Source organism: Giraffa tippelskirchi, chromosome X (genome assembly GCF_054371585.1).
Source record: "Giraffa tippelskirchi isolate mGirTip1 chromosome X, T2T-mGirTip1v1.2.pri, whole genome shotgun sequence".
Taxonomy (NCBI): Eukaryota; Metazoa; Chordata; class Mammalia; order Artiodactyla; family Giraffidae; genus Giraffa; species Giraffa tippelskirchi.
Genome location: NC_137289.1, coordinates 114,329,858 through 114,353,954, shown reverse-complemented (window position 1 = coordinate 114,353,954; position 24,097 = coordinate 114,329,858). Strand labels below are relative to the sequence as shown.

At 50.5% G+C, this 24,097-nt stretch overlaps 1 protein-coding gene and 1 pseudogene across 2 annotated transcripts; both read right to left on the bottom strand.

The window, feature by feature from the left end:
• Window positions 1-15,402: 15,402 nt before the first annotated feature.
• Window positions 15,403-16,142, bottom strand: LOC145535734 (ferritin heavy chain pseudogene; annotated as a pseudogene). The gene has a single exon (XR_014075489.1). The product of XR_014075489.1 is annotated as a ferritin heavy chain pseudogene (transcript).
• On the bottom strand, window positions 16,130-23,161 carry LOC145535328 (ferritin heavy chain-like). The gene is made up of 3 exons (XM_081563741.1): window positions 22,594-23,161; window positions 22,146-22,250; window positions 16,130-16,620 (listed from the first exon to the last, which is right to left on the bottom strand). The coding sequence occupies exons 1-2, from the start codon at window positions 23,122-23,124 to the stop codon at window positions 22,158-22,160; spliced, it is 624 nt and encodes a 207-aa protein (XP_081419867.1). The 5' UTR covers window positions 23,125-23,161; the 3' UTR covers window positions 16,130-16,620; window positions 22,146-22,157.
• Between the last annotated feature and the right edge of the window lie 936 nt (window positions 23,162-24,097).

Here is a 24,097-nt window from a genome sequence, read left to right as displayed (position 1 = left end):
CCACTCTGAACTCAAGATTCATTTTTCTGGCTACCTGCATGACAGTTCCACTTGGATATCTAGTATGCATCTCAGATTTGACATGACATGCCTTCTCCAACCTTCCATCAAAGCTGTGCCCCTGGCAAAAGGCCCCATATTGATCAAATGGAACCACCATCAACCCAGGATAATTTATTTTCTCCATATCTCACTCATCCTCTCTGATCCATGAAGATACCTTGCTGATGTATCTAAATCCATCTGCAGTGTGTCTACATCTCTTCATTTCTTCATCCTCCACTCCACTCCAACAACCATTGTCTTTCCCCTGTACCAGCTGTGACACCTACTAACTGGCCTCCCGGCTTCAAACCCCCCCCCCACCTACATTCCTCAGTGCAGCCAGTACCATTGATTTCATATTCAGGGGGATTCATTTTACTTTATATTCAATATCACAAATTGACCTTCATTCATGAGCTTATATTTTTCAACCTAGTAGGGTTATATACAATCGCCCTCAATACGATTGAGGTAAATTTTGAGTGGTACCAATGTTACATTATTGCAGGGTGGCACAGTTCAAGTAAAAAAATCACAGGTGGATGTTTTGAAAGGGCAGCATCCATGCTCAACAGTGGTGACCACAGGAAGTGTGTCTCTAGGAAAGCCAGCCCTGCTACACTAGATTGTCACTGCAATCCAGGGGGAGATTCTCAGAAAGGAACTCTGCTGTCAGCATCCAGGGCCCGCATCTTGCTACCCAGAAGTCCGCTTCAAAAAAATAGACCTCCTTTTTCAGTCCCTTCCCAATCCCATTCCCTTCACTATTTCTGGAGATCAACCCCAATCATGATTTTCAGGCCATATTTTTATAGCTCCTCTATTCACAGGCACCCACATTCACCAGGGCTTGGGCTCACCCACGGCCACCCCATATCCACATTGTTTATTAGGGGAAGGTACCTTTTGTCTTGTTCAGGGTCCCGTGGATCCCCTTCTTCCTTCCCTCTGTGGAGATCTGAGCTGCCTGTGGACAGGGCATTGGTAGCTGGAGAGCCTCCTGGATACCTGTTTTAAAACTTGAAAGGTTAAGGGTTTGCACGCATGCATCAACACGAGACCTTTATTTCCTTAGGAAACAATTACTTTATTGGAAGAACTGGCAACGCTGAAAGCAGGAAAACTTAAGGGAACTTTTTCTGCAAGGGCAATCCTGCGGTCTGCATGGCGGGCAGGGTGACCTTGGGCAGTCACCCAGGACTCGGGGGAAAAGGCCAGTCCAGGCTCAGTCCTTCTGGTCGCCGTCACCCAGGGTGAGCTTGTCAAAGAAGTACTCTGCCAGGGCACCTTCCGGGGACCCCATGTTGCTCAGGATGCTGACATAGTCCACCAGCTCCTTGATGAACCTGACCTGCTGGTCCAGGTAGCCGGTCCCCAGGAAGTGGCACAGGTGGGCGTCGCTGCTGTCGGTGGCCAGCTGGTGCAGGTCGAGCAGGCTCTGGTTGACGCACTTCTCCAGGTGCAGGACGTCCTGTATGGCCTGGAGGCCGCTCTCCCACTGTCGGGTCTTGGGCTTTGTGCAGTCGAGGAAGCAGATGCGGCCCCCACGCTGGTTCTGCAGGAACATCAGGCTCTCGGTTGTCTTGCCGTGCTCGTGGCAACGGAGCAGAAAGAAGTGGGAGAAATACTTCAAGACCCCCTCATCACGGTCGAGGTAGGAGGCCACGGCCAGGCACTGAAAGGAGGCGTGGAACTCCAGGGCGGCGTGGCTGTTGACCGCGGCCTCACACTCCGGGCGCACCCGCGAGGGCGGTGTGGGCAGCATGGCGGGCGACTGCATGGCCGAGATAATGGCGGCTTGGATGATACGTGTGTGGGGCTGGCATCGGCGGGGGCGCGGGCGCCGGCGCCGACACCCGCAGCCTCCTCGGAACCTCCCCATGGTGGACGATACGGGCGACCGGAGGTCCGGGGCAGACGGCAGCTGGCTGGGTGCGGGCTCTGGAATGACCGGGTAGTGGCGTCTGGTGGGCGGGGTCAGTGCCTGGGCTTGGGATTGGTTAAGGAAGAGGTCAGGTGGGTGGGCAGGGCGAGACCACTGTCTATGAAAGCCAGGGTGAGGCACAGCCGCTTTGAGCTGAGGACTTCGCACCTACTAAGTTTTTAGTTTTGCCCTAATGCTTTTATTCCAAGGACTTTGTCTTATTCTCTAATTTGTTCCCTTTTATAGCACCCTGTTGCCATTTTATAAACCCACTGTCGTCTTCACAATTCTGATAATATGAATTTGGGTATTTTGGTAATGTTCTCTTCTGCTTCCTGCAGCATATTTGTTTTTTTCTCCAGAAACAGTTACGTTCATTCATCGTGATCTCCTTCACCTCCGTCAAATATCTGGTAAACAATTGTCCATTCATATTTGGGAGTTAAGCACCCAGGTTCGATCCCTGCGTCTGGAAGTTCCTCTGAAGAAGGGAGTGGCTATCTACTCCAGTCTTCTGGCCTGGAGAATCCCACGGACAGAGGACCCCGGAGGGCTACAGTCAGTGTTGTCGCACAGAGTCCGACACGACCGAACGACTAACACTTCCACGTTTTTCATTGTGATTTCACCGCCCCCCTCCCCTGCCTTGTGGTTCTTACTGTGATTGTAAGCGGTGCCTCAGTAACAACTCTTAGGGAACTTTGAAAAGAAAACACGGCTTATTACTTACTCACAGGTCCTGGAGGATGCCCGGCATGCATCGGGCTGCACAGCCAGGTCTTGGGTAGAGCGTGAGTATAGGTGCAGCCTGGGTCGCTTTTATTGGGGTCTAGGATGGGATGCCTGGCGTGTCACAGATTTAGTCTTTCTTGGTGAACTTAAAACATGAGCGTGCCTTAAAGCGTCAGAAGGGGAAAACAAGTGGTCAGATGGTCAGTTATCCTAGTCAACCGGTGGTCTCTAAAACAAAGGAAACTTCTGGGATGGAGAAGCCTGGCTTTGGTCTAGTGTGTTAGCTGGCACGATGTTTATTTAAGACAGCTGTCTGTGACGTGGATGCCTAAGCCGTCCACAGCTTAAGATCAGGCACTTACGTTACGATAAAAAAAAAAAAAAATTAAAAAACCAACTCAGGGGACTTCCTGGTAGTCCAGTGGCTACACCTCCAAGCTCCCAGTGCAGGGGGCCTGGGTTCAATCCCTGGTTGGGGAACTAGATCCCACACACTGCAGCTAAGACCCAGTGCAGGCAAACAAAACAAAACAACTATGGTGCTTAGAGTACAGTCCAGCCTGTGATGCTGAGACAGCAGAGTTAGGAGATGAGGATATGAACGGCCTTCAGGATTTGCAGGCAGGAGAGCTGTCTGTTTTTGGGTGCACCTTCTGGCCTGAGAACTGAGTGACAGTCGGACGGGCCTCTTGGTCCAGGGTTGGCTCAGCCAGCAAGCACCCAGCAAGTTCCGCCAGATAACATCGTAGCGGCTCGTCCTCTGGTGCCATCAGGCGGTGCACTTGGTCCATTGTTTCTGGAACGTCTCAGTCCCCATTGCAGTGTTCCACCGTGTGAACTGGGGAGCAAGCCATCTGGGTGAGCAGCTACATCTCCAACACGGTACCATGGCCCTGGGGTGTCATGTCCCGGGGATGAGGCATAGGCGTCTCCGGTGGTGAACTCCTGGCCTAGGACGGTGTCGCCTGGGATGGTATCGTCTCCAGCGATGAGTCTGTCTCAGTCACGAGTGACGTCCTCTGGAGTGGAGGCCACCCAGGTGTGGGAACCCATGTGGATATACGGTATGGGTCATTGGCTGGGCATAGGCTAGCCTGACATAGAGGGCTGCAGGGCATCGCTGATGCCTGCTGCTTGTGGAACAAATTGTTGAGAGCTCTCTGGGGTCGTCAAGGGCATCTTTAGCAGTACAGTGAGTGGCTTTCCTTTGCTTCCCAGGTGAGCTCATCCAAAGCACGTGAATATTCTGGGCACATGTATATCCCAGGCTACAGGCGATCTATGGATGCTACTTAGGCACAACCATGAGGGCAGTCCCTGCATAGATCCTGGGAGCACATTGCCCATATCCAGATGGTTTTATGTAGGAGCAATCACTGGGCCAGTTGGCTGGTAGCACTATTTGATGTTGATACTGGAGGGCAAGTATCGTTGGGATGTTGCTTCCAGAGAGCCCATTGCCTTTAAAGGGCTTCCCTGGTGATTCAGAGGGTAAAGAACCCGCCTGCAATGTGGGAGACATACGTTTGATCCCTGGGTCGGGAGGATTCGCTGGAGAAGGGAATGGCCGCCCAATCCGGTATTCTTGTCTGGAGAATCCCGTGGACAGAGGAGCCTGGTGGGCTACGGTCCTTAAGGTCGCAAAAGAGTCAGACACGACTGAGTGACTAACAGTACACTACTAAGTTTGGATTACTTGGCATTTAATACATTTGGTCGTCAGAGGCTTTATACTTCACGTGCCTCTTTAAAGGCTATTGCTTTTTCATTTTCGATACCTGGCACCGGGTTGGAGTTCTCCTGCTACTGCGTCAGGGGCCTTGGCTCTTCATGGCCTCCCCTTCAACTCAAGCATCCACTCTGACCTTCTGTAGTATTTCCTCAGGGACTTCTGGTTGAAGTTTGACTCTCCATTGTCATAGCACAGCTTGGAGGGTGCAGGCGTGACCTAGGAGTACTTGAGCATCTACTTTTTCTGGTGAGAAAGTCACCTGGGCATTTAACTTTGTTAGATCTTCCCCCGGTAAGGGAATAGGGCATTCAGGCCGATTCAGAAAGCTGTGCCCTACATATGCTCCCTGCCCCCATCTGAGATAGAAAATGGAGAGTGTACATGTATGAATGCGCTGGGTTGACCTTGGTCATCTAGCGCTTTGGGAACTTGTTTCATTTGATACTGCCCTGCCTGAGGGCAATTTAAAAGATGCTAATTTTAAATATGTTTAAATTTAAATTAAACATTTACCGTATAATAAACCATCTACTCTTTTAAGCAATAGTTTTTTGATCCCTGTTTTACATATGAGAAGCCAGAGGCACAGAGGTCATTAACATTCCCCAACGCCCTCAACTTAGTAAGTGGCTAGAATGGGATTTGAACCCAGGCCATCTGTGTGGAAGAATCCACGACACCAAACTTTTTCTCCAAAACAGGAGAGTAAGAGGGATCTTCGGGCTTCCCCGGTGGCTCAGGGGTAAAGAATCCGCCTGCCGAAGCAGGAAACCTGGGTTTGATCCCTGATCCTGGAAGATCCCACATTTCACAGAGCACCTCAGCCTGCACGTTACAACTACTGAACCCGTGCTCTAGAGCCGGGGAACCGCAGCTGCTGAGCCCACGTGCCCCATCTCCTGAAGTCCAAGCGCCTCGAGTCCATGGTGTGCAATAGGCGAAGCCACCACAATAAGAAACCCACATCCCGCAACGAGAGCAAAGCCTGTGCAGTAACGAAGCCCTCCAGGGACAGTGGAGCCTGGCGGGCCACCGTCTATGGGGTCGCACAGAGTCGGACACGACTGAGGTGACTTAGCAGCAGCAGCAGCACAACCCAAAAGTCAATTTCTAGTTATGAAGATGAACAGCTACTCACCTGGTGCTTGCTTCTTCTATCTAGAGGAGAACAGTTAATTGACATATGTAGGATCTGAGACATTGGCAGAGAGAGGAAAATGAAAGTGTTAGTCGCTCAGTCGTGTCCGACCCTTTGCGACCCCATGGACCGTAGCCCACTAGGCTACTCTGTTCATGGAATTTTCCAGGCAAGAACACTGGAGTGGGTGGACATTCCCTTCTGCCAGGGATCTCCCCGACCCAGGGATTAAACCCGGGTCTCCTGCATTGCAGGCAGATTCTTTACCGTCTGAGCCACCAGGGAATGCCCGTCAGAGAGGAGAGATCCTCAATGTGAGCAGAGAAAGAAACAGAGCGAAAAGACCCCGGTTGTCGAAGAGCAATGGAACGAGCACATCCTCTGGAAGTTTAACTGAAGAGACTTAATCCTCATTTAAAAAAAATATTCCAGTGCAGTCATGGCGAAATGGGAAAGTTAATTCCTTTGTAGCCAAGCTTGTTTCTTTATTTGTTAATATTCAACGTAGGTAGTCTGCGAAACCCTAGACTGTAGCCCGCCGGAGTCCTCTGTCCATGGAACTCTCCAGACAAGAACACTGGAGTGGGTTGCCATTCCCGTCTCCAGGGAATCTTCCCAACCCAGGGATCGAACCCAGCTCTTCCACACTGCGGGCAGATTCTATACCGTCTGAGCTACAGGGAGGAGCCCTGTACAAATATTCAAATATTACAAATATTTGAATATTATTTGTAAATATTCAGAGCAGTTTGCAAACCTTAGGGAGACTCAGATTGACCGTGTGTCCATCTGAGGACCATGTCTTAGACAAGCAAGATCGGTAAAATTTTACCTTTTGCCTTGTTCACAACACCTAGGCACAGAAGAAACATATTTTGAATGTTTTTCTTAGGCAAAGGCCATATTAGGGTTTACGGGTGTCGCGATTTCATTTGGTCAACTACAGTTGACCGAGAGGCCGAAGTTTTAAAGGGGAAGAGGAAAAAAAGTAAGATTTTCTTTTTTTGGCCGTGCTGGGTCTTTGTTGCTGCACGTGGCCTTAGTTCTCCTGAGACATAAGGGATCATAATTCCCGGATCAGAGATCAAACCCATATCCCCTGTGTTGGAAGGCAGCTTCCTAACCAGTGGACCACCCTATCATTTTCTTGAAACGTCTTTTTTTAAACTGGAAAATTTCTTTCTACATAGTCACAAAAAATAAAAGAGTTCAGTCTTCTCCCCATTTTGAACGCAGAAACCAGGAGGCCACACTGAGGTCACGAACAGGCTGATTTGAGGCCAGGGGGTGTGGGCACAGGTGGGCGCAGTCTGTAGTGAGCTTAATGGTCAAGGTGAGGTCAGCACCCCTCTGGCTGTTTCTACATGTTAGTTACCCTGGGCTTGGGCTCTACCATACTCCTAGTCCACTCTCCAGTGAGGTTTTCCACTCCCATGACCACAGCACAATCTATATAGGCTGATGTCTCCCATAGGTCTGTTTCTCAAGCTGATATCCACTCTGAACTCAAGATTCATTTTTCTGGCTACCTGCATGACAGTTCCACTTGGATATCTAGTATGCATCTCAGATTTGACATGACATGCCTTCTCCAACCTTCCATCAAAGCTGTGCCCCTGGCAAAAGGCCCCATATTGATCAAATGGAACCACCATCAACCCAGGATAATTTATTTTCTCCATATCTCACTCATCCTCTCTGATCCATGAAGATACCTTGCTGATGTATCTAAATCCATCTGCAGTGTGTCTACATCTCTTCATTTCTTCATCCTCCACTCCACTCCAACAACCATTGTCTTTCCCCTGTACCAGCTGTGACACCTACTAACTGGCCTCCCGGCTTCAAACCCCCCCCCCACCTACATTCCTCAGTGCAGCCAGTACCATTGATTTCATATTCAGGGGGATTCATTTTACTTTATATTCAATATCACAAATTGACCTTCATTCATGAGCTTATATTTTTCAACCTAGTAGGGTTATATACAATCGCCCTCAATACGATTGAGGTAAATTTTGAGTGGTACCAATGTTACATTATTGCAGGGTGGCACAGTTCAAGTAAAAAAATCACAGGTGGATGTTTTGAAAGGGCAGCATCCATGCTCAACAGTGGTGACCATAGGAAGTGTGTCTCTAGGAAAGCCAGCCCTGCTACACTAGATTGTCACTGCAATCCAGGGGGAGATTCTCAGAAAGGAACTCTGCTGTCAGCATCCAGGGCCCGCATCTTGCTACCCAGAAGTCCGCTTCAAAAAAATAGACCTCCTTTTTCAGTCCCTTCCCAATCCCATTCCCTTCACTATTTCTGGAGATCAACCCCAATCATGATTTTCAGGCCATATTTTTATAGCTCCTCTATTCACAGGCACCCACATTCACCAGGGCTTGGGCTCACCCACGGCCACCCCATATCCACATTGTTTATTAGGGGAAGGTACCTTTTGTCTTGTTCAGGGTCCCGTGGATCCCCTTCTTCCTTCCCTCTGTGGAGATCTGAGCTGCCTGTGGACAGGGCATTGGTAGCTGGAGAGCCTCCTGGATACCTGTTTTAAAACTTGAAAGGTTAAGGGTTTGCACGCATGCATCAACACGAGACCTTTATTTCCTTAGGAAACAATTACTTTATTGGAAGAACTGGCAACGCTGAAAGCAGGAAAACTTAAGGGAACTTTTTCTGCAAGGGCAATCCTGCGGTCTGCATGGCGGGCAGGGTGACCTTGGGCAGTCACCCAGGACTCGGGGGAAAAGGCCAGTCCAGGCTCAGTCCTTCTGGTCGCCGTCACCCAGGGTGAGCTTGTCAAAGAAGTACTCTGCCAGGGCACCTTCCGGGGACCCCATGTTGCTCAGGATGCTGACATAGTCCACCAGCTCCTTGATGAACCTGACCTGCTGGTCCAGGTAGCCGGTCCCCAGGAAGTGGCACAGGTGGGCGTCGCTGCTGTCGGTGGCCAGCTGGTGCAGGTCGAGCAGGCTCTGGTTGACGCACTTCTCCAGGTGCAGGACGTCCTGTATGGCCTGGAGGCCGCCCTCCCACTGTCGGGTCTTGGGCTTTGTGCAGTCGAGGAAGCAGATGCGGCCCCCACGCTGGTTCTGCAGGAACATCAGGCTCTCGGTTGTCTTGCCGTGCTCGTGGCAACGGAGCAGAAAGAAGTGGGAGAAATACTTCAAGACCCCCTCATCACGGTCGAGGTAGGAGGCCACGGCCAGGCACTGAAAGGAGGCGTGGAACTCCAGGGCGGCGTGGCTGTTGACCGCGGCCTCACACTCCGGGCGCACCCGCGAGGGCGGTGTGGGCAGCATGGCGGGCGACTGCATGGCCGAGATAATGGCGGCTTGGATGATACGTGTGTGGGGCTGGCATCGGCGGGGGCGCGGGCGCCGGCGCCGACACCCGCAGCCTCCTCGGAACCTCCCCATGGTGGACGATACGGGCGACCGGAGGTCCGGGGCAGACGGCAGCTGGCTGGGTGCGGGCTCTGGAATGACCGGGTAGTGGCGTCTGGTGGGCGGGGTCAGTGCCTGGGCTTGAGATTGGTTAAGGAAGAGGTCAGGTGGGTGGGCAGGGCGAGACCACTGTCTATGAAAGCCAGGGTGAGGCACAGCCGCTTTGAGCTGAGGACTTCGCACCTACTAAGTTTTTAGTTTTGCCCTAATGCTTTTATTCCAAGGACTTTGTCTTATTCTCTAATTTGTTCCCTTTTATAGCACCCTGTTGCCATTTTATAAACCCACTGTCGTCTTCACAATTCTGATAATATGAATTTGGGTATTTTGGTAATGTTCTCTTCTGCTTCCTGCAGCATATTTGTTTTTTTCTCCAGAAACAGTTACGTTCATTCATCATGATCTCCTTCACCTCCGTCAAATATCTGGTAAACAATTGTCCATTCATATTTGGGAGTTAAGCACCCAGGTTCGATCCCTGCGTCTGGAAGTTCCTCTGAAGAAGGGAGTGGCTATCTACTCCAGTCTTCTGGCCTGGAGAATCCCACGGACAGAGGACCCCGGAGGGCTACAGTCAGTGTTGTCGCACAGAGTCCGACACGACCGAACGACTAACACTTCCACGTTTTTCATTGTGATTTCACCGCCCCCCTCCCCTGCCTTGTGGTTCTTACTGTGATTGTAAGCGGTGCCTCAGTAACAACTCTTAGGGAACTTTGAAAAGAAAACACGGCTTATTACTTACTCACAGGTCCTGGAGGATGCCCGGCATGCATCGGGCTGCACAGCCAGGTCTTGGGTAGAGCGTGAGTATAGGTGCAGCCTGGGTCGCTTTTATTGGGGTCTAGGATGGGATGCCTGGCGTGTCACAGATTTAGTCTTTCTTGGTGAACTTAAAACATGAGCGTGCCTTAAAGCGTCAGAAGGGGAAAACAAGTGGTCAGATGGTCAGTTATCCTAGTCAACCGGTGGTCTCTAAAACAAAGGAAACTTCTGGGATGGAGAAGCCTGGCTTTGGTCTAGTGTGTTAGCTGGCACGATGTTTATTTAAGACAGCTGTCTGTGACGTGGATGCCTAAGCCGTCCACAGCTTAAGATCAGGCACTTACGTTACGATAAAAAAAAAAAAAATTAAAAAACCAACTCAGGGGACTTCCTGGTAGTCCAGTGGCTACACCTCCAAGCTCCCAGTGCAGGGGGCCTGGGTTCAATCCCTGGTTGGGGAACTAGATCCCACACACTGCAGCTAAGACCCAGTGCAGGCAAACAAAACAAAACAACTATGGTGCTTAGAGTACAGTCCAGCCTGTGATGCTGAGACAGCAGAGTTAGGAGATGAGGATATGAACGGCCTTCAGGATTTGCAGGCAGGAGAGCTGTCTGTTTTTGGGTGCACCTTCTGGCCTGAGAACTGAGTGACAGTCGGACGGGCCTCTTGGTCCAGGGTTGGCTCAGCCAGCAAGCACCCAGCAAGTTCCGCCAGATAACATCGTAGCGGCTCGTCCTCTGGTGCCATCAGGCGGTGCACTTGGTCCATTGTTTCTGGAACGTCTCAGTCCCCATTGCAGTGTTCCACCGTGTGAACTGGGGAGCAAGCCATCTGGGTGAGCAGCTACATCTCCAACACGGTACCATGGCCCTGGGGTGTCATGTCCCGGGGATGAGGCATAGGCGTCTCCGGTGGTGAACTCCTGGCCTAGGACGGTGTCGCCTGGGATGGTATCGTCTCCAGCGATGAGTCTGTCTCAGTCACGAGTGACGTCCTCTGGAGTGGAGGCCACCCAGGTGTGGGAACCCATGTGGATATACGGTATGGGTCATTGGCTGGGCATAGGCTAGCCTGACATAGAGGGCTGCAGGGCATCGCTGATGCCTGCTGCTTGTGGAACAAATTGTTGAGAGCTCTCTGGGGTCGTCAAGGGCATCTTTAGCAGTACAGTGAGTGGCTTTCCTTTGCTTCCCAGGTGAGCTCATCCAAAGCACGTGAATATTCTGGGCACATGTATATCCCAGGCTACAGGTGATCTATGGATGCTACTTAGGCACAACCATGAGGGCAGTCCCTGCATAGATCCTGGGAGCACATTGCCCATATCCAGATGGTTTTATGTAGGAGCAATCACTGGGCCAGTTGGCTGGTAGCACTATTTGATGTTGATACTGGAGGGCAAGTATCGTTGGGATGTTGCTTCCAGAGAGCCCATTGCCTTTAAAGGGCTTCCCTGGTGATTCAGAGGGTAAAGAACCCGCCTGCAATGTGGGAGACATACGTTTGATCCCTGGGTCGGGAGGATTCGCTGGAGAAGGGAATGGCCGCCCAATCCGGTATTCTTGTCTGGAGAATCCCGTGGACAGAGGAGCCTGGTGGGCTACGGTCCTTAAGGTCGCAAAAGAGTCAGACACGACTGAGTGACTAACAGTACACTACTAAGTTTGGATTACTTGGCATTTAATACATTTGGTTGTCAGAGGCTTTATACTTCACGTGCCTCTTTAAAGGCTATTGCTTTTTCATTTTCGATACCTGGCACCGGGTTGGAGTTCTCCTGCTACTGCGTCAGGGGCCTTGGCTCTTCATGGCCTCCCCTTCAACTCAAGCATCCACTCTGACCTTCTGTAGTATTTCTTCAGGGACTTCTGGTTGAAGTTTGACTCTCCATTGTCATAGCACAGCTTGGAGGGTGCAGGCGTGACCTAGGAGTACTTGAGCATCTACTTTTTCTGGTGAGAAAGTCACCTGGGCATTTAACTTTGTTAGATCTTCCCCCGGTAAGGGAATAGGGCATTCAGGCCGATTCAGAAAGCTGTGCCCTACATATGCTCCCTGCCCCCATCTGAGATAGAAAATGGAGAGTGTACATGTATGAATGCGCTGGGTTGACCTTGGTCATCTAGCGCTTTGGGAACTTGTTTCATTTGATACTGCCCTGCCTGAGGGCAATTTAAAAGATGCTAATTTTAAATATGTTTAAATTTAAATTAAACATTTACCGTATAATAAACCATCTACTCTTTTAAGCAATAGTTTTTTGATCCCTGTTTTACATATGAGAAACCAGAGGCACAGAGGTCATTAACATTCCCCAACGCCCTCAACTTAGTAAGTGGCTAGAATGGGATTTGAACCCAGGCCATCTGTGTGGAAGAATCCACGACACCAAACTTTTTCTCCAAAACAGGAGAGTAAGAGGGATCTTCGGGCTTCCCCGGTGGCTCAGGGGTAAAGAATCCGCCTGCCGAAGCAGGAAACCTGGGTTTGATCCCTGATCCTGGAAGATCCCACATTTCACAGAGCACCTCAGCCTGCACGTTACAACTACTGAACCCGTGCTCTAGAGCCGGGGAACCGCAGCTGCTGAGCCCACGTGCCCCATCTCCTGAAGTCCAAGCGCCTCGAGTCCATGGTGTGCAATAGGCGAAGCCACCACAATAAGAAACCCACATCCCGCAACGAGAGCAAAGCCTGTGCAGTAACGAAGCCCTCCAGGGACAGTGGAGCCTGGCGGGCCACCGTCTATGGGGTCGCACAGAGTCGGACACGACTGAGGTGACTTAGCAGCAGCAGCAGCACAACCCAAAAGTCAATTTCTAGTTATGAAGATGAACAGCTACTCACCTGGTGCTTGCTTCTTCTATCTAGAGGAGAACAGTTAATTGACATATGTAGGATCTGAGACATTGGCAGAGAGAGGAAAATGAAAGTGTTAGTCGCTCAGTCGTGTCCGACCCTTTGCGACCCCATGGACCGTAGCCCACTAGGCTACTCTGTTCATGGAATTTTCCAGGCAAGAACACTGGAGTGGGTGGACATTCCCTTCTGCCAGGGATCTCCCCGACCCAGGGATTAAACCCGGGTCTCCTGCATTGCAGGCAGATTCTTTACCGTCTGAGCCACCAGGGAATGCCCGTCAGAGAGGAGAGATCCTCAATGTGAGCAGAGAAAGAAACAGAGCGAAAAGACCCCGGTTGTCGAAGAGCAATGGAACGAGCACATCTTCTGGAAGTTTAACTGAAGAGACTTAATCCTCATTTAAAAAAAATATTCCAGTGCAGTCATGGCGAAATGGGAAAGTTAATTCCTTTGTAGCCAAGCTTGTTTCTTTATTTGTTAATATTCAACGTAGGTAGTCTGCGAAACCCTAGACTGTAGCCCGCCGGAGTCCTCTGTCCATGGAACTCTCCAGACAAGAACACTGGAGTGGGTTGCCATTCCCGTCTCCAGGGAATCTTCCCAACCCAGGGATCGAACCCAGCTCTTCCACACTGCGGGCAGATTCTATACCGTCTGAGCTACAGGGAGGAGCCCTGTACAAATATTCAAATATTACAAATATTTGAATATTATTTGTAAATATTCAGAGCAGTTTGCAAACCTTAGGGAGACTCAGATTGACCGTGTGTCCATCTGAGGACCATGTCTTAGACAAGCAAGATCGGTAAAATTTTACCTTTTGCCTTGTTCACAACACCTAGGCACAGAAGAAACATATTTTGAATGTTTTTCTTAGGCAAAGGCCATATTAGGGTTTACGGGTGTCGCGATTTCATTTGGTCAACTACAGTTGACCGAGAGGCCGAAGTTTTAAAGGGGAAGAGGAAAAAAAGTAAGATTTTCTTTTTTTGGCCGTGCTGGGTCTTTGTTGCTGCACGTGGCCTTAGTTCTCCTGAGACATAAGGGATCATAATTCCCGGATCAGAGATCAAACCCATATCCCCTGTGTTGGAAGGCAGCTTCCTAACCAGTGGACCACCCTATCATTTTCTTGAAACGTCTTTTTTTAAACTGGAAAATTTCTTTCTACATAGTCACAAAAAATAAAAGAGTTCAGTCTTCTCCCCATTTTGAACGCAGAAACCAGGAGGCCACACTGAGGTCACGAACAGGCTGATTTGAGGCCAGGGGGTGTGGGCACAGGTGGGCGCAGTCTGTAGTGAGCTTAATGGTCAAGGTGAGGTCAGCACCCCTCTGGCTGTTTCTACATGTTAGTTACCCTGGGCTTGGGCTCTACCATACTCCTAGTCCACTCTCCAGTGAGGTTTTCCACTCCCATGACCACAGCACAATCTATATAGGCTGATGTCTCCCATAGGTCTGTTTCTCAAGCTGATATCCACTCTGAACTCAAGATTCATTTTTCTGGCTACCTGCATGACAGTTCCACTTGGATATCTAGTATGCATCTCAGATTTGACATGACATGCCTTCTCCAACCTTCCATCAAAGCTGTGCCCCTGGCAAAAGGCCCCATATTGATCAAATGGAACCACCATCAACCCAGGATAATTTATTTTCTCCATATCTCACTCATCCTCTCTGATCCATGAAGATACCTTGCTGATGTATCTAAATCCATCTGCAGTGTGTCTACATCTCTTCATTTCTTCATCCTCCACTCCACTCCAACAACCATTGTCTTTCCCCTGTACCAGCTGTGACACCTACTAACTGGCCTCCCGGCTTCAAACCCCCCCCCCCACCTACATTCCTCAGTGCAGCCAGTACCATTGATTTCATATTCAGGGGGATTCATTTTACTTTATATTCAATATCACAAATTGACCTTCATTCATGAGCTTATATTTTTCAACCTAGTAGGGTTATATACAATCGCCCTCAATACGATTGAGGTAAATTTTGAGTGGTACCAATGTTACATTATTGCAGGGTGGCACAGTTCAAGTAAAAAAATCACAGGTGGATGTTTTGAAAGGGCAGCATCCATGCTCAACAGTGGTGACCACAGGAAGTGTGTCTCTAGGAAAGCCAGCCCTGCTACACTAGATTGTCACTGCAATCCAGGGGGAGATTCTCAGAAAGGAACTCTGCTGTCAGCATCCAGGGCCCGCATCTTGCTACCCAGAAGTCCGCTTCAAAAAAATAGACCTCCTTTTTCAGTCCCTTCCCAATCCCATTCCCTTCACTATTTCTGGAGATCAACCCCAATCATGATTTTCAGGCCATATTTTTATAGCTCCTCTATTCACAGGCACCCACATTCACCAGGGCTTGGGCTCACCCACGGCCACCCCATATCCACATTGTTTATTAGGGGAAGGTACCTTTTGTCTTGTTCAGGGTCCCGTGGATCCCCTTCTTCCTTCCCTCTGTGGAGATCTGAGCTGCCTGTGGACAGGGCATTGGTAGCTGGAGAGCCTCCTGGATACCTGTTTTAAAACTTGAAAGGTTAAGGGTTTGCACGCATGCATCAACACGAGACCTTTATTTCCTTAGGAAACAATTACTTTATTGGAAGAACTGGCAACGCTGAAAGCAGGAAAACTTAAGTGAACTTTTTCTGCAAGGGCAATCCTGCGGTCTGCATGGCGGGCAGGGTGACCTTGGGCAGTCACCCAGGACTCGGGGGAAAAGGCCAGTCCAGGCTCAGTCCTTCTGGTCGCTGTCACCCAGGGTGAGCTTGTCAAAGAAGTACTCTGCCAGGGCACCTTCCGGGGACCCCATGTTGCTCAGGATGCTGACATAGTCTACCAGCTCCTTGATGAACCTGACCTGCTGGTCCAGGTAGCCGGTCCCCAGGAAGTGGCACAGGTGGGCGTCGCTGCTGTCGGTGGCCAGCTGGTGCAGGTCGAGCAGGCTCTGGTTGACGCACTTCTCCAGGTGCAGGACGTCCTGTATGGCCTGGAGGCCGCTCTCCCACTGTCGGGTCTTGGGCTTTGTGCAGTCGAGGAAGCAGATGCGGCCCCCACGCTGGTTCTGCAGGAACATCAGGCTCTCGGTTGTCTTGCCGTGCTCGTGGCAACGGAGCAGAAAGAAGTGGGAGAAATACTTCAAGACCCCCTCATCACGGTCGAGGTAGGAGGCCACGGCCAGGCACTGAAAGGAGGCGTGGAACTCCAGGGCGGCGTGGCTGTTGACCGCGGCCTCACACTCCGGGCGCACCCGCGAGGGCGGTGTGGGCAGCATGGCGGGCGACTGCATGGCCGAGATAATGGCGGCTTGGATGATACGTGTGTGGGGCTGGCATCGGCGGGGGCGCGGGCGCCGGCGCCGACACCCGCAGCCTCCTCGGAACCTCCCCATGGTGGACGATACGGGCGACCGGAGGTCCGGGGCAGACGGCAGCTGGCTGGGTGCGGGCTCTGGAATGACCGGGTAGTGGCGTCTGGTGGGCGGGGTCAGTGCCTGGGCTTGAGATTGGTTAAGGAAGAGGTCAGGTGGGTGGGCAGGGCGAGACCACTGTCTATGAAAGCCAGGGTGAGGCACAGCCGCTTTGAGCTGAGGACTTCGCACCTACTAAGTTTTTAGTTTTGCCCTAATGCTTTTATTCCAAGGACTTTGTCTTATTCTCTAATTTGTTCCCTTTTATAGCACCCTGTTGCCATTTTATAAACCCACTGTCGTCTTCACAATTCTGATAATATGAATTTGGGTATTTTGGTAATGTTCTCTTCTGCTTCCTGCAGCATATTTGTTTTTTTCTCCAGAAACAGTTACGTTCATTCATCATGATCTCCTTCACCTCCGTCAAATATCTGGTAAACAATTGTCCATTCATATTTGGGAGTTAAGCACCCAGGTTCGATCCCTGCGTCTGGAAGTTCCTCTGAAGAAGGGAGTGGCTATCTACTCCAGTCTTCTGGCCTGGAGAATCCCACGGACAGAGGACCCCGGAGGGCTACAGTCAGTGTTGTCGCACAGAGTCCGACACGACCGAACGACTAACACTTCCACGTTTTTCATTGTGATTTCACCGCCCCCCTCCCCTGCCTTGTGGTTCTTACTGTGATTGTAAGCGGTGCCTCAGTAACAACTCTTAGGGAACTTTGAAAAGAAAACACGGCTTATTACTTACTCACAGGTCCTGGAGGATGCCCGGCATGCATCGGGCTGCACAGCCAGGTCTTGGGTAGAGCGTGAGTATAGGTGCAGCCTGGGTCGCTTTTATTGGGGTCTAGGATGGGATGCCTGGCGTGTCACAGATTTAGTCTTTCTTGGTGAACTTAAAACATGAGCGTGCCTTAAAGCGTCAGAAGGGGAAAACAAGTGGTCAGATGGTCAGTTATCCTAGTCAACCGGTGGTCTCTAAAACAAAGGAAACTTCTGGGATGGAGAAGCCTGGCTTTGGTCTAGTGTGTTAGCTGGCACGATGTTTATTTAAGACAGCTGTCTGTGACGTGGATGCCTAAGCCGTCCACAGCTTAAGATCAGGCACTTACGTTACGATAAAAAAAAAAAAAATTAAAAAACCAACTCAGGGGACTTCCTGGTAGTCCAGTGGCTACACCTCCAAGCTCCCAGTGCAGGGGGCCTGGGTTCAATCCCTGGTTGGGGAACTAGATCCCACACACTGCAGCTAAGACCCAGTGCAGGCAAACAAAACAAAACAACTATGGTGCTTAGAGTACAGTCCAGCCTGTGATGCTGAGACAGCAGAGTTAGGAGATGAGGATATGAACGGCCTTCAGGATTTGCAGGCAGGAGAGCTGTCTGTTTTTGGGTGCACCTTCTGGCCTGAGAACTGAGTGACAGTCGGACGGGCCTCTTGGTCCAGGGTTGGCTCAGCCAGCAAGCACCCAGCAAGTTCCGCCAGATAACATCGTAGCGGCTCGTCCTCTGGTGCCATCAGGCGGTGCACTTGGTCCATTGTTTCTGGAACGTCTCAGTCCCCATTGCAGTGTTCCACCGTGTGAACTGGGGAGCAAGCCATCTGGGTGAGCAGCTACATCTCCAACACGGTACCATGGCCCTGGGGTGTCATGTCCCGGGGATGAGGCATAGGCGTCTCCGGTGGTGAACTCCTGGCCTAGGACGGTGTCGCCTGGGATGGTATCGTCTCCAGCGATGAGTCTGTCTCAGTCACGAGTGACGTCCTCTGGAGTGGAGGCCACCCAGGTGTGGGAACCCATGTGGATATACGGTATGGGTCATTGGCTGGGCATAGGCTAGCCTGACATAGAGGGCTGCAGGGCATCGCTGATGCCTGCTGCTTGTGGAACAAATTGTTGAGAGCTCTCTGGGGTCGTCAAGGGCATCTTTAGCAGTACAGTGAGTGGCTTTCCTTTGCTTCCCAGGTGAGCTCATCCAAAGCACGTGAATATTCTGGGCACATGTATATCCCAGGCTACAGGCGATCTATGGATGCTACTTAGGCACAACCATGAGGGCAGTCCCTGCATAGATCCTGGGAGCACATTGCCCATATCCAGATGGTTTTATGTAGGAGCAATCACTGGGCCAGTTGGCTGGTAGCACTATTTGATGTTGATACTGGAGGGCAAGTATCGTTGGGATGTTGCTTCCAGAGAGCCCATTGCCTTTAAAGGGCTTCCCTGGTGATTCAGAGGGTAAAGAACCCGCCTGCAATGTGGGAGACATACGTTTGATCCCTGGGTCGGGAGGATTCGCTGGAGAAGGGAATGGCCGCCCAATCCGGTATTCTTGTCTGGAGAATCCCGTGGACAGAGGAGCCTGGTGGGCTACGGTCCTTAAGGTCGCAAAAGAGTCAGACACGACTGAGTGACTAACAGTACACTACTAAGTTTGGATTACTTGGCATTTAATACATTTGGTCGTCAGAGGCTTTATACTTCACGTGCCTCTTTAAAGGCTATTGCTTTTTCATTTTCGATACCTGGCACCGGGTTGGAGTTCTCCTGCTACTGCGTCAGGGGCCTTGGCTCTTCATGGCCTCCCCTTCAACTCAAGCATCCACTCTGACCTTCTGTAGTATTTCTTCAGGGACTTCTGGTTGAAGTTTGACTCTCCATTGTCATAGCACAGCTTGGAGGGTGCGGGCGTGACCTAGGAGTACTTGAGCATCTACTTTTTCTGGTGAGAAAGTCACCTGGGCATTTAACTTTGTTAGATCTTCCCCCGGTAAGGGAATAGGGCATTCAGGCCGATTCAGAAAGCTGTGCCCTACATATGCTCCCTGCCCCCATCTGAGATAGAAAATGGAGAGTGTACATGTATGAATGCGCTGGGTTGACCTTGGTCATCTAGCGCTTTGGGAACTTGTTTCATTTGATACTGCCCTGCCTGAGGGCAATTTAAAAGATGCTAATTTTAAATATGTTTAAATTTAAATTAAACATTTACCGTATAATAAACCATCTACTCTTTTAAGCAATAGTTTTTTGATCCCTGTTTTACATATGAGAAACCAGAGGCACAGAGGTCATTAACATTCCCCAACGCCCTCAACTTAGTAAGTGGCTAGAATGGGATTTGAACCCAGGCCATCTGTGTGGAAGAATCCACGACACCAAACTTTTTCTCCAAAACAGGAGAGTAAGAGGGATCTTCGGGCTTCCCCGGTGGCTCAGGGGTAAAGAATCCGCCTGCCGAAGCAGGAAACCTGGGTTTGATCCCTGATCCTGGAAGATCCCACATTTCACAGAGCACCTCAGCCTGCACGTTACAACTACTGAACCCGTGCTCTAGAGCCGGGGAACCGCAGCTGCTGAGCCCACGTGCCCCATCTCCTGAAGTCCAAGCGCCTCGAGTCCATGGTGTGCAATAGGCGAAGCCACCACAATAAGAAACCCACATCCCGCAACGAGAGCAAAGCCTGTGCAGTAACGAAGCCCTCCAGGGACAGTGGAGCCTGGCGGGCCACCGTCTATGGGGTCGCACAGAGTCGGACACGACTGAGGTGACTTAGCAGCAGCAGCAGCACAACCCAAAAGTCAATTTCTAGTTATGAAGATGAACAGCTACTCACCTGGTGCTTGCTTCTTCTATCTAGAGGAGAACAGTTAATTGACATATGTAGGATCTGAGACATTGGCAGAGAGAGGAAAATGAAAGTGTTAGTCGCTCAGTCGTGTCCGACCCTTTGCGACCCCATGGACCGTAGCCCACTAGGCTACTCTGTTCATGGAATTTTCCAGGCAAGAACACTGGAGTGGGTGGACATTCCCTTCTGCCAGGGATCTCCCCGACCCAGGGATTAAACCCGGGTCTCCTGCATTGCAGGCAGATTCTTTACCGTCTGAGCCACCAGGGAATGCCCGTCAGAGAGGAGAGATCCTCAATGTGAGCAGAGAAAGAAACAGAGCGAAAAGACCCCGGTTGTCGAAGAGCAATGGAACGAGCACATCCTCTGGAAGTTTAACTGAAGAGACTTAATCCTCATTTAAAAAAAATATTCCAGTGCAGTCATGGCGAAATGGGAAAGTTAATTCCTTTGTAGCCAAGCTTGTTTCTTTATTTGTTAATATTCAACGTAGGTAGTCTGCGAAACCCTAGACTGTAGCCCGCCGGAGTCCTCTGTCCATGGAACTCTCCAGACAAGAACACTGGAGTGGGTTGCCATTCCCGTCTCCAGGGAATCTTCCCAACCCAGGGATCGAACCCAGCTCTTCCACACTGCGGGCAGATTCTATACCGTCTGAGCTACAGGGAGGAGCCCTGTACAAATATTCAAATATTACAAATATTTGAATATTATTTGTAAATATTCAGAGCAGTTTGCAAACCTTAGGGAGACTCAGATTGACCGTGTGTCCATCTGAGGACCATGTCTTAGACAAGCAAGATCGGTAAAATTTTACCTTTTGCCTTGTTCACAACACCTAGGCACAGAAGAAACATATTTTGAATGTTTTTCTTAGGCAAAGGCCATATTAGGGTTTACGGGTGTCGCGATTTCATTTGGTCAACTACAGTTGACCGAGAGGCCGAAGTTTTAAAGGGGAAGAGGAAAAAAAGTAAGATTTTCTTTTTTTGGCCGTGCTGGGTCTTTGTTGCTGCACGTGGCCTTAGTTCTCCTGAGACATAAGGGATCATAATTCCCGGATCAGAGATCAAACCCATATCCCCTGTGTTGGAAGGCAGCTTCCTAACCAGTGGACCACCCTATCATTTTCTTGAAACGTCTTTTTTTAAACTGGAAAATTTCTTTCTACATAGTCACAAAAAATAAAAGAGTTCAGTCTTCTCCCCGTTTTGAACGCAGAAACCAGGAGGCCACACTGAGGTCACGAACAGGCTGATTTGAGGCCAGGGGGTGTGGGCACAGGTGGGCGCAGTCTGTAGTGAGCTTAATGGTCAAGGTGAGGTCAGCACCCCTCTGGCTGTTTCTACATGTTAGTTACCCTGGGCTTGGGCTCTACCATACTCCTAGTCCACTCTCCAGTGAGGTTTTCCACTCCCATGACCACAGCACAATCTATATAGGCTGATGTCTCCCATAGGTCTGTTTCTCAAGCTGATATCCACTCTGAACTCAAGATTCATTTTTCTGGCTACCTGCATGACAGTTCCACTTGGATATCTAGTATGCATCTCAGATTTGACATGACATGCCTTCTCCAACCTTCCATCAAAGCTGTGCCCCTGGCAAAAGGCCCCATATTGATCAAATGGAACCACCATCAACCCAGGATAATTTATTTTCTCCATATCTCACTCATCCTCTCTGATCCATGAAGATACCTTGCTGATGTATCTAAATCCATCTGCAGTGTGTCTACATCTCTTCATTTCTTCATCCTCCACTCCACTCCAACAACCATTGTCTTTCCCCTGTACCAGCTGTGACACCTACTAACTGGCCTCCCGGCTTCAAACCCCCCCCCCACCTACATTCCTCAGTGCAGCCAGTACCATTGATTTCATATTCAGGGGGATTCATTTTACTTTATATTCAATATCACAAATTGACCTTCATTCATGAGCTTATATTTTTCAACCTAGTAGGGTTATATACAATCGCCCTCAATACGATTGAGGTAAATTTTGAGTGGTACCAATGTTACATTATTGCAGGGTGGCACAGTTCAAGTAAAAAAATCACAGGTGGATGTTTTGAAAGGGCAGCATCCATGCTCAACAGTGGTGACCATAGGAAGTGTGTCTCTAGGAAAGCCAGCCCTGCTACACTAGATTGTCACTGCAATCCAGGGGGAGATTCTCAGAAAGGAACTCTGCTGTCAGCATCCAGGGCCCGCATCTTGCTACCCAGAAGTCCGCTTCAAAAAAATAGACCTCCTTTTTCAGTCCCTTCCCAATCCCATTCCCTTCACTATTTCTGGAGATCAACCCCAATCATGATTTTCAGGCCATATTTTTATAGCTCCTCTATTCACAGGCACCCACATTCACCAGGGCTTGGGCTCACCCACGGCCACCCCATATCCACATTGTTTATTAGGGGAAGGTACCTTTTGTCTTGTTCAGGGTCCCGTGGATCCCCTTCTTCCTTCCCTCTGTGGAGATCTGAGCTGCCTGTGGACAGGGCATTGGTAGCTGGAGAGCCTCCTGGATACCTGTTTTAAAACTTGAAAGGTTAAGGGTTTGCACGCATGCATCAACACGAGACCTTTATTTCCTTAGGAAACAATTACTTTATTGGAAGAACTGGCAACGCTGAAAGCAGGAAAACTTAAGTGAACTTCTTCTGCAAGGGCAATCCTGCGGTCTGCATGGCGGGCAGGGTGACCTTGGGCAGTCACCCAGGACTCGGGGGAAAAGGCCAGTCCAGGCTCAGTCCTTCTGGTCGCCGTCACCCAGGGTGAGCTTGTCAAAGAAGTACTCTGCCAGGGCACCTTCCGGGGACCCCATGTTGCTCAGGATGCTGACATAGTCCACCAGCTCCTTGATGAACCTGACCTGCTGGTCCAGGTAGCCGGTCCCCAGGAAGTGGCACAGGTGGGCGTCGCTGCTGTCGGTGGCCAGCTGGTGCAGGTCGAGCAGGCTCTGGTTGACGCACTTCTCCAGGTGCAGGACGTCCTGTATGGCCTGGAGGCCGCCCTCCCACTGTCGGGTCTTGGGCTTTGTGCAGTCGAGGAAGCAGATGCGGCCCCCACGCTGGTTCTGCAGGAACATCAGGCTCTCGGTTGTCTTGCCGTGCTCGTGGCAACGGAGCAGAAAGAAGTGGGAGAAATACTTCAAGACCCCCTCATCACGGTCGAGGTAGGAGGCCACGGCCAGGCACTGAAAGGAGGCGTGGAACTCCAGGGCGGCGTGGCTGTTGACCGCGGCCTCACACTCCGGGCGCACCCGCGAGGGCGGTGTGGGCAGCATGGCGGGCGACTGCATGGCCGAGATAATGGCGGCTTGGATGATACGTGTGTGGGGCTGGCATCGGCGGGGGCGCGGGCGCCGGCGCCGACACCCGCAGCCTCCTCGGAACCTCCCCATGGTGGACGATACGGGCGACCGGAGGTCCGGGGCAGACGGCAGCTGGCTGGGTGCGGGCTCTGGAATGACCGGGTAGTGGCGTCTGGTGGGCGGGGTCAGTGCCTGGGCTTGAGATTGGTTAAGGAAGAGGTCAGGTGGGTGGGCAGGGCGAGACCACTGTCTATGAAAGCCAGGGTGAGGCACAGCCGCTTTGAGCTGAGGACTTCGCACCTACTAAGTTTTTAGTTTTGCCCTAATGCTTTTATTCCAAGGACTTTGTCTTATTCTCTAATTTGTTCCCTTTTATAGCACCCTGTTGCCATTTTATAAACCCACTGTCGTCTTCACAATTCTGATAATATGAATTTGGGTATTTTGGTAATGTTCTCTTCTGCTTCCTGCAGCATATTTGTTTTTTTCTCCAGAAACAGTTACGTTCATTCATCATGATCTCCTTCACCTCCGTCAAATATCTGGTAAACAATTGTCCATTCATATTTGGGAGTTAAGCACCCAGGTTCGATCCCTGCGTCTGGAAGTTCCTCTGAAGAAGGGAGTGGCTATCTACTCCAGTCTTCTGGCCTGGAGAATCCCACGGACAGAGGACCCCGGAGGGCTACAGTCAGTGTTGTCGCACAGAGTCCGACACGACCGAACGACTAACACTTCCACGTTTTTCATTGTGATTTCACCGCCCCCCTCCCCTGCCTTGTGGTTCTTACTGTGATTGTAAGCGGTGCCTCAGTAACAACTCTTAGGGAACTTTGAAAAGAAAACACGGCTTATTACTTACTCACAGGTCCTGGAGGATGCCCGGCATGCATCGGGCTGCACAGCCAGGTCTTGGGTAGAGCGTGAGTATAGGTGCAGCCTGGGTCGCTTTTATTGGGGTCTAGGATGGGATGCCTGGCGTGTCACAGATTTAGTCTTTCTTGGTGAACTTAAAACATGAGCGTGCCTTAAAGCGTCAGAAGGGGAAAACAAGTGGTCAGAT